At 37.4% G+C, this 11,211-nt stretch overlaps 1 protein-coding gene across 1 annotated transcript; it reads left to right on the top strand.

Moving 5' to 3' along the window:
• Nucleotides 1–1,786: 1,786 nt before the first annotated feature.
• LOC125253398 (probable G-protein coupled receptor 34) lies at nt 1,787–4,872 on the top strand. The gene is made up of 2 exons (XM_048167349.1): nt 1,787–2,436; nt 2,569–4,872. The coding sequence occupies exon 2, from the start codon at nt 2,648–2,650 to the stop codon at nt 3,629–3,631; it is 984 nt and encodes a 327-aa protein (XP_048023306.1). The 5' UTR covers nt 1,787–2,436; nt 2,569–2,647; the 3' UTR covers nt 3,632–4,872.
• Nucleotides 4,873–11,211: the final 6,339 nt, after the last annotated feature.

Raw genomic sequence — 11,211 nt, 5'->3', positions numbered from 1 at the left:
TTCAAAAAACTCTATTAAAATCATCATATTGTAACATGTAATTCATACAAGGTGTGGTTTCTCCAGGATAAAGGCGAAAGTACAATTTCCAATATATAAATTGTTTCTCCACTGACTGTAAACAACTGATGTTTCTTATATTTGCCAGTGGGATCATGCTACAACCTTTCATATGTATTATTGTCATTGAGAAGTGTGAGTACCTTCTCATGATAATCCTCTGTATTCAACACCACTGTACATCTTCCCTTATCCACTGAAATGATTGTGATGTTCTGATCCTTGCTCAAATAAGTTAAAGCATGTTTCTACTATTTACTAAAATTAGGAGGTGGTGGCTTAACAATAGACAGAGTTAATTTAAATTTTTGCGCAAAGCTGTTCGGTCTCCACTTCTGGAATGTTGTTACTCCGAATATCAGATTCTGTTGCAGTAATTAATTTCACTACTGGAACCTTGTCCAGCGCTATTGCAAAGTTCAAACCTTTGGGGCAGGACTTGGCATGTCCTACAAAGAAACTGCTTTCATGATCATGAGTATGTTTGAGACATCCGTCCTACGCCTATAATGCTGTTTTTCATACAATGCCACGGCGCTGTATGGAGAGATCAGTGTGCGACACCTAAGTGGCAAGGAATACTATCAACTCTGACAAGCATATGGTTAACCATGTGAAATAGGAAGTAACTCTGGCAAATATACACCTATGTTTTTTCAACTGAGGAGAGTGTTTGGATGAGCACAGAATCTGGCAGCAAGTTTTTGATGATCATTTTTAGTCCATCTCTGCAAAACAGACTTTTCAGGATAGAAAAATGAATTCCCAAAACTTGCTGCCAGATTCTGGAAGATACATTCTCCAAACAGTGGTACAAGAGGATGTGGTGCTGGTTCTTCAAGAGTCACTCTCAATCTGTCTGTATATAAAGCCTATAAAAATCATTCTTCATGTATTTTACAACACTTCAGTATGTGATTCTCATTAAGTAGGGTTAGTTTTTTAGGATTCTTTGCCTAACCTAAGTCTCTGAGATTCTGTTACCGCTTGCACTTCTGGAGACTCCAGGTAGGTTACAGTTCTGGAAAATGGTGGTGCTGGAGACTAAAGGGTTCCTGATGTTTTCACACTTAATTCTTTACCTTACTTATAATTATGTTGCAGTTAATATGTGTCTTTTCTTCTATGCCTGTTTTTGTTTGACCCTGCTGACCCAACAAGAATTTTGCTGTCCAATGGTCATGCTTTAACTTTGCAATTTCTAGTATTGCATTAGTATTGCATTCTTCTCAAGGGCATTTAATAATTTTTGACGTTTCAGTCTGAGTTAAATCTCTTTTTTGGCTCATTTTATCTGTAAAAGAAAATCTGCCTAATACTTATGCACACTGAATATAAGTCGTTTTCACTTCCAGCTTTCCTTGACAATTATACGTCATTTATAAATTATTAAATACAAACATCATAGTAGTTATTAAGATTGATGTGGCTTGGAATTGATAAAATGTGCTTGGGGAAAAAAAAATGATCAGAAAATCAACTTGCCTAATAATTCTGCACACAGTGTATAGCCAAACGTATACATCACATAAAACTTTTGGCATTTTATGAATTTCAAAATACAGTTTAGTATTTTTTTACGTCATTTGGTTTATGTTGTATTACCCATGTCATTATACACATTTGTGTCCTCATAAACCATACATGTACACAAACACACACACACACACACACACACACACACACACACACACACACACACACACACACACACACACACACACATATAGTAGGTGAGATATAGTACATACTATTGTCTAAATGGTAGACATTTGTCCAGTGGTAGACATAAATGACAGGGAAAATAAAACTAGAAAAAAAAAAATCCTATAAACTTGTATTGAAGGAGGGAACAAAGTGGGAACAGAATATCAAAGAAACGTTTGCTTCTACTTCTGCCAGTAAACAACCACCCTGAAAACTCACATCACACATATTTTCTTCATAAATTGTAAAAATCTAGTTTATACTGCAGTTATCTAACAAAAGAGGGTTCAATCTGTAGTTTAATCTTATTAAAGCTACTAAAAAACTTATATTATGAAATATTTCTGTTAAGGTTCTTGTAAGGTTGTTACAAGCCAAAAAACTCTAAAGTGTATATTCCTCAACTGTGCACAGTTTTGGGGTAAAAACAAGGCAATTGTCATTAGATGTGCTCTGAGAGTGGAAGTGAGTTTTGCTTTTCTAGAAACATGGTTTAACTAGCACTGACATATCTGCATATCTGCATATCTGCTGGGGTTAATAGCATCGTCAACCACAGCAACCAGGTCTGACGTCACATACGGGCAGAATTTCCTGCATAGGTGCTGTAGTTTCTGAACAGACATGGACTTAGTCACTCGCTCGACAGCAAGCAAACCACTCACACAGGTAAGAGCGCTATTCTTTTCTTGGTATCTTTACATTTGTCCAATAGCAATTCAACAAGTTGTAGGAAAGATCAACAAAGAACCTGTCAAAATACAGACTATTCTTTGACCGTTTTCCCCTATGCTCCAATAGGACCACCAAATATCTCTGTGTGTCAAGATTTTTGAGGAGCAGTGGACAGCAAGTGTACACCAATTTTTTGGCTGTCACAATGTTGCAGGAAGGCAATTTAACCACGAACGAGACCTGCAAAATTCATGATGGCATACTTTCACCCTTCTTGTCCATTGGCTACATTATCATCTTTTGCATCGGCCTGCTCTGCAACACCGTCACCCTTTACATATTTTTCCTTCGGCGGCATACAGACTCTTCCATGGCCGTATACATGCGACACCTCGCCTTGGCAGACACTATGCTGGTCCTGTGTTTGCCTGTCCGGGTTTACTACCACAACAAAGTAGGTCCCTTCTACTTGTGCAAGGTGGTGGGCATCTTCTTCTACTTGAACATGTATTCCAGCATCCTGTTCCTCAGCCTCATCAGTCTGGATCGCTACTTGAAAATCATCAAGCCTGTTTGGGTGTTCAGCATCCAAAAGACCAAGTGGAGCCACATGGCAAGCTACATCGTCTGGGTAGTCCTCATTTCAGGAATGATCCCCTTTTTGACAAGCAACAGCCTGGAACATCCGTGCGACAAAGTTTGCTTCCACTTCCACAGCAAGGGGACTGTCGGTGGGACCATTAACCTGACAACGGTGGTGCTCTTCCTTGTTTTTTATGTGGCCTTTCTTTGTTTTTATGTGAAGATCACTAATAAACTTAGGACTATGTCCATGGGTAATGGTGACCCTAAAGCACAGGGTCGCAAACAGAGGGTCATCATGAAGACTTTCTTGGTACCGTCCATTTTTACTTTGTGTTTCTTGCCTTACCATGCAATACGAATCCCATACGTTCTGGCTCAGATGAATGTAATTGGGGATCTTCATAGCCAACAACTGTTGCACATCTTAAATGAGAGTACTTTGCTACTGTCTGCTCTAAATAGTTGTCTGGACCCAATTATCTATTACTTCTTATCCAGTGCATACAGGAAAACCATACTCTGTGCCATTCAGGGCAAGTTTAAAAACATGCATGCTTTAAACAGAAGGAGAATCAGCATAAACCGCTCAATCACTGAAATTTAGCCTTAATGGATGACTTTTCCATTTGTGACTTTTGATGACTACATGAATCAAATTTTGTAGATTCAACAAATTGAAATATTAAGTTTTAAATCACGTACATTACTGGTTGACAGTTTGGGCACACATGACTGTATCTATATGATTCATATTTGGTTTCATATGATCCAAAAAAAAACATTGTCTGCAACAAAATCTTAGTAATAAAAAATGAGCAGGTGTGTCTAAAGTTCTGACTGGTAGTGTAAGTGTATTTAAGCATGTCTTGTGTTTCTGTAAATACTGAATATGTAGCTGTAGCATTTGCACTAGAGCAGTGGTTCTCAAACAGCTTTGCTTTGATCCAGATATTGTGGTGGTCCCAAAAACAAAACCAAAATGGTTTCTCTAAAATTAAATATGGATTTATGTATGAAACTTCACAGGCCCAACAATGTATATAGTTATTAACAATATATAGGAAAATGAGTGTTTATTATTTATTTCTAAATGCAAAATTTCAATGCTTTTATGTTTTCAGCAGCCACAAATTAAAAACATCCTCATCGTTTATCCTCATCGTAAGTGAACTTGTAGTGGGTCATATTTTTGTTCATTTATCATATTTTTAGTTTTTGAGGATGTCACGCATCATGTCCATGTTAGCATTGTATTATCGGACTAGATTCTACCAAGTAACTTATTAATCTAATGTTTTTTTGGATGCACAGCTGTTGACTTCAACAACAAAATAGGGGAAGCATTATCAGTTAAGCACAACTGAGCTTGAGTACTCTGACTGTTTATTTGTGAATAGACTTTTTACATTTCCTTTATTAATTTATTTTACTGAGAGCATGACCATTATTTGTGCAAGTTAAGTACGTAAAAAAAAGATCTTTGTAAATGTTATGGTTTTCCCTTATGACAAAGATCCCATGTGGTTGACATGAGTACTGTTGTGTTATTAGTGTCACCCATGATTGTGGTGATAAATGTACGTGTTAACCACAAACTTTATTTCTAAATATGAAAGCAATCTGGGGAAATATTAAATGTTGATTAAAGGATATTTGCACTTTTTATTTAAACAATTTATTTGATAACAAATACTATGAAACTGTACATTTTTTGTGTTATAAAATGCATTACTGTGTACACATTTGCACAATTTGTAATCTGGCTAAAGCCATATTAATGTAAATGTATTAAATATTGTATTGTTCTTGAGAATAAAATGTAAAATAAATGCAATTTAAATATAACATCTCACTGTGTGTCAGTGCATTGTTCGTTGCAGAAAATTCTGTAGCTCTCAGCTGATCTCTTAGAATGATAGGTTTAGTGAGCTTGATATGATGCTCAAAGCTGCTGTGTGCAGTTTGTCATTTGTTTCTGATCAACAGATTTGTAAACGGTGATGATGAGCTGATGAGAACGTTTTTTTCTTGTTCTGCAGCGTGTGGGTGACTTGCAGGATCCTGTTTGTGACTTGATGAGTTTCAAGTTCAGATAATTTTCCACTTAAAGGGTTAGTTCGCCCAAAAATAAAACTTCTGACATTAGTTACACACCCTCATGTCATTCCACATCAGTAAGACCTTCGTTCATCTTCAGAACACAAATGAAGATATTTTTGATGAAATACAAAAGATTAGGTTTTTTTATCCCCCATAGAAAGCACCATAATTACCACATTCATTATCCAGAAAAGTAGTAAAAACATTGTTACAATAGTCAATGTAACTATAGTGGTTCAACCTTAATGTTATGAAGTGACGAGAATACTGTTTGCATGCAAAAACAAACAAAAATAACAACTTTATTCAACAAATTTGTCTCTCCCGTCATTCTCCTATGCTGTTTACGTTGTATAGACAGTGCAGATCTTCTGTGTACTACGTTAGAACGCCGGCTCAGTATTGGCCGATGCTGTTCATGTGAACAGAATAACACATACGTGTGATGATGATGCAGGAGCCGGCCAATAATGAGTTGCTGCTTTGACGTAGTACACTTTAAGCTCTGCACTGCCTAAACTGCATAGGAGACTGACAGGGTAGAGAAGAAAATGTTGAATAAAGTAATTTTTGTTTTTGCACACAAAAAGTATTCTTGTCGCTTCATAACATTAAGGTTGAACCACTTCAGTCACGTTGACTATTTTAATGATGTCTTTACTACTTTTCTGGACCTTGAATGTGGTAATTTCGTTACTTTCTATGGAGGAGTCAGAGAGTGCTCAGATTTCATCAAAAAATATCTCAAAATGTACTTTAATACTTCTTGAATTACATTTAGAGTATATTTGAAGCATCAGTTTAATGTGCTTTACGTACAAACCTGATTCCAAAAAAGTTGGGACACTGTACAAATTGTGAAAAAAAACAGAATGCAATTATGTGGAAGTTTCAAATTTCAATATTTTATTCAAGGCCATGTTTATACAAGGCCATGTTTACCACTGTGTGGCATCCCCTCTTCTTTTTATAACAGTCTGCAAATGTCTGGGGACTGAGGAGACAAGTTGCTCAAGTTTAGGAATAGGAATGTTGTCCCATTCTTGTCTAATACAGGCTTCTAGTTGCTCAGCTGTCTTAGGTCTTCTTTGTTGCATCTTCCTCTTTATGATGCGCCAAATGTTTTCTATGGGTGAAAGATCTGGACTGCAGGCTGGCCATTTCAGTAACCGGATCCTTCTTCTACGCAGCCATGATGTTGTAATTGATGCAGTATGTGGTCTGGCATCGTCATGTTGGAAAATGCAAGGTCTTCTCTGAAAGAGACGACGTCTGGATGGGAGCATATGTTGTTCTAGAACTTGGATATACCTTTCAGCATTGATGGTGCCTTTCCAGATGTGTAAGCTGCCCATGCCACACGCACTCATGCAACCCCATACCATCAGAGATGCAGGCTTCTGAACTGAGCGCTGATAACAACTTGGGTTGTCCTTGTCCTCTTTAGTCCGGATGACATGGCGTCCCAGTTTTCCAAAAAGAACTTCAAATTTTGATTCGTCTGACCACAGAACAGTTTTCCACTTTGCCACAGTCCATTTTAACACTCTGAGGTCTGAGGGTATCGCCAGCGATACCACCGCGTTTTTTTTCTTACCAGTGTGAAAGAGACTCAAAATACTCAGTTAATGTTGCACATACAATTAAGAGTTATACACCATTTTAATCTGTGGAATATCTTCTTTTATTTGTGTACACTCAGAGTAAAAACAAAATGTTGTGCTTTTTGTAAAATAAAGAAAACTAACATGATGCGTGATCTCTCGTCTCCGTCTGAACGAAGTCCAATCTGATAGTTCTCAGAAAATGAACTGTAACTTAGTGAATACTAATCACAAAAAAATTTGACTTATGTCTAAAAAAACATTAAAATGTCAGGTTTTAAATCGTGTAAGTCAAATCGAAAACAAACATTCTGTGTTTATGTAATCTGTATGAAAAGAGAGCCATGTCAGAAATCCGTGATTCAGCTCATTATCCGCTAATGCGGCCACAATATTAATATATATTTTTTGGCTTTATTTCAGTGACTTAAGTTTTTTTGTTTTTTCAATAACCACGCATACACGTTATTCCTTCAAAAACACAAACATGTACATACATGTTCCTCACATATTATTGTAGCCTAGTTTGTGCTGAATACAGTGTAATGACACTTTTTCCATTAATATGTTTATGAACAACTGAAAAAAGCACAAATGTCAGGGCATGTCAAAACTTCTCCAGGGTCCCAAAAATCCTCAGACCCCTGAGGGTTAAATGAGCCTTGGCCCAGAGAAAACACCTGCACTTCTGGATCATGTTTAGATATGGCTTCTTTTTTGATCTAGACTTTTAGCCGGCAACGGCGAATGGCACGGTGGATTGTGTTCACCGACAAGTATTCCTGAGCCAATGTTGTGATTTCCATTACAGTAGCATTCCTGTATGTGATGCAGTGCTGTCTAAGGGCCCGAAGATCACAGGCATCCAGTATGGTTTTCCGGCCTTGACCCTTACGCAGAGAGATTGTTCCAGATTCTCTGAATCTTTGGATGATATTATGCACTGTAGATGATGATAACTTCAAACTCTTTGCAATTTTCCTCTGAGAAACTCCTTTCTGATATTGCTCCTCTATTTTTCGCTGCAGCATTGGGGGAATTGGTGATCCTCTGCCCATCTTGACTTCTGAGAGACACTGCCACTCTGAGAGGCTCTTTTTATACCCAATCATGTTGTCAACTGACCTAATAAGTTGCAAATTGGTCCTCCAGCTGTTCCTTATATGTACATTTAACTTTTCCGGCCTCTTATTGCTACCTGTCCCAATTTTTTGGGAATGTGTAGCTCTCATGAAATCCAAAATGAGCCAATATTTGGCATTTCAACATTTGATATGTTATCTATATTCTATTGTGAATAAAATATAAGTTTATGAGATTTGTAAATTATTGCATTCCTTTTTTTATTCACAATTTGTACAGTGTCCCAACTTTTTTGGAATTGGGTTTGTACATTTACAATACAATTTCAGATAATTAAAAATGCATTAGCTGTTATGGTACACAGGAGGCAGACACAGATGTAACAGGTATTGGTAGTTTTATTGACCACAATAGAGCAGGAGATAACACACAGGTGAGTGAACTGGTTGTAGATGATATAGAACTGGTAGTATGAGGAATAGTTACTGTCCTTTCCGTTGCAGGTAGAGATACGTTGGAGCTTGGGGATCGCTGGAGTAACCTGGAGCTGGCTGGAACACACCCACACAGCAGACGAGGCACACAGAGGGAAGGAGACACGCTGGAGACAGGTGAGTATACGAAGAGGAGTCCTTGAGGTAAGCATTACAGGAAGTATATGCGAACGAGACCGGACCTAGAGTGCTGTGTGCGTGTGTGCTTTATAGTGCTGTTGATGAGTGGGGTGATGAGGTGCAGGTGGCGGTGATCAGTACTCTGGAGATAGCGTGCGTTGTGATTGGGTGACGTTGGAACCTGACGTGTCTGTGACATTAGCATTACACTACTTTAATTATAGAGCTGTTTTTTTTTTTTTTTTTTTTTTATCCAGTATATACACATGCACACACACACTTTGAAATTTACCAACTTTAATGCACTATAGTTGTGTACATTATAAAAATTCTTACAGTACATTAAAAAAATAACCGCAGCAATTAATCTTTTGACCAAAATACATTCAAATAAATGACAAAACATTTCAGTTATACCAGTATTACTGAAAAGTACAGAATTTTACATCAGTGAATAAATAAGCAGTACAATACAATTTTCAGGGAGGAAAAAAGTGTGAATAGTGCTTTTTTTTTTTCTTTCTTTCTTTTTTTTTTTTTTTTTTTTTTACAAATGTAAGCATGAAAAATGCCTGAACCAAACAAAGAAACAGAAGAGTTTAAATGTCACATCTTCATCTTCAAGTAGAGGCTCAGTTCATTGCGCACAACTTGCATTTTCTGCAACTGAGGGCTTGCAATTCAGACACTGAATTTGAAGGCTGCTTTATCACAGGATCTGTGAAAGGACTTAAAGGAAGCAAAAATTAAACAACAGGAATGGATGCGTTGCTAATATTTTCCTTCCAAGATTGACCGAATCGCCCTTTATTATGCCCGGTTCAAAAATCTCTATAACAAAGGTGATACAACATTAAAACACACTCTTCTCTGCTTGTCTCTGTACTCGGATTTCAATTTGTTTTTCAGTTGTTTTTTCAGATTTCATTTTCAACTGATCTGAAAAACAACAACAAAAAAGGCAGGCAACTAATGATTAATGATTTGTTTTCCTTTTAAGAATGGCAGTACGTTGGTTGGTAATATAATCGAAACCCTTCACAGCCCTTAGCAGTTTCAGATGTATGCTCTCTATAAGCATCCTTTTTTACAATTTAATATTTGTACTGCTGTAATTAGAAATGCATATTAGAAAATAAACAGAAAGGCAAAACTGTCAAGCTTGAACAAATATAAACACAAATCAATGAACACTACCATAGCTGGCTGGTCAGCTCAAACAAAGCACAACCCGAATTCTGGAAATTGACGTTTTTTTAAATTTGAATAAAATGAAAACTAAAAAACTTTCAAATCACATGAGCCAATATTTTATTCACAATAGAACATAGATAACATAACAAATGTTTAAACTGAGAAATTTTTAAGCATATGTTGCTCTAAAACCTTTATATACCTTTCAACATTAATAGTGCCTTCCAAAACATGCAAGCTGCCCATACCGTACGCACTTATGCACCACCATACCATCAGAGATGCTGGCTTTTGAACTGAACGCTGATAACACGCTGGAAGGTCTTCCTCCTCTTTAGCCCGGAGGGCGTAGCATACGTGATTTCTAACAAGATTGTCAAATTTGGACTCGTCTGACTATAGAACACTTTTCCACTTTGAAACAGTCCATTTTAAATGAGCCTTGGCCCACAGGACATGACGGCGCTTCTGGACCTTGTTCACATGTGGCTTCCTTTTTGCATTATAGAGCTTTAGTTGGCATCTGCAGATGGCACGGCGGATTGTGTTTACCGACAGATTATCAAACCAACTTTAAATTTTGAGAAAGCTTTTAGTCTCTTGAACTTCTCACGTTGGCTCCGGCCTGGCTGACTTTTACAACACACTTAATACGTTTGTTGCCCTGTGTCAACGGTAAACAGGCGACCACGGACCTCTACCTTTGACTTCACAAAGATCTTAATCAAGTCAGATCAAATTTTCCAAACTAGGCACATTCTTTGTGTGGCCAGACGATCACTAATACACACACACACACACACTTAGAGACTTTCTCTGCATTTAAACCGAAAATATGACTATTCCAAAATGTTTCCCTGTGTGTATGCATTTTTTCCCTGTCATCTAAGCATTAGTCACGATTTTTAATTATGTTAGTTAAACTCTAAATGTTTATATTCAAGTGTAAGGATGTATCGCTGAGTTAATGTATTCCCACTACATCGTGTTTGGTCTTGTTCTAATCCTCTGTGAATGTCTTAACCAACTATAGGTGTTATGTTACGGTAAAATGCATTATTCTATTTTTAAAGTACTTTAGAGAAAACGTACTCAGATCTGACACTTCGTAAATCAGGCAAATGAAGTCGTAAAAGCACACAAAGGATTTTCCCGATGCTGAAGCTGCATCGAAAACCGGTCACTTGTTCTCACATTTACTATTTTCTACATGGTGAATGGCACATAGTACAATATAGAGGATAGTGAATGATTCAGACAGTGTAAATATGCATTCCACTGGGGGGAATGACGTCTGGTTTCACATTAGTGTTACGCGAACCGCCGCAGCGTGCACACAGTCTGCTCTGGTCCAGAGACACAACGACACAGAGCGGATCAAATGCGCAAGTCGTTGCACATTACAAAACATATCAGACCCATTTGAATTCTGCACAGAATGCTATATTTTAAAGCAATATGGGGGAGATTAGGAGGAGAAACGGTTAGAGATTAGGAGGAAACTGTGGCTTTAACGAGCTCAAAAACTAAGGCCAAGTGGTGAAACAAAACACTATTGGCCATTTTAAAAAGGTGAGGAGCTGTTCGAT

This window comes from Megalobrama amblycephala, linkage group LG18 (genome assembly GCF_018812025.1).
Source record: "Megalobrama amblycephala isolate DHTTF-2021 linkage group LG18, ASM1881202v1, whole genome shotgun sequence".
Lineage (NCBI taxonomy): Eukaryota > Metazoa > Chordata > Actinopteri > Cypriniformes > Xenocyprididae > Megalobrama > Megalobrama amblycephala.
This window is presented reverse-complemented; position numbering and strand designations above follow the sequence as displayed.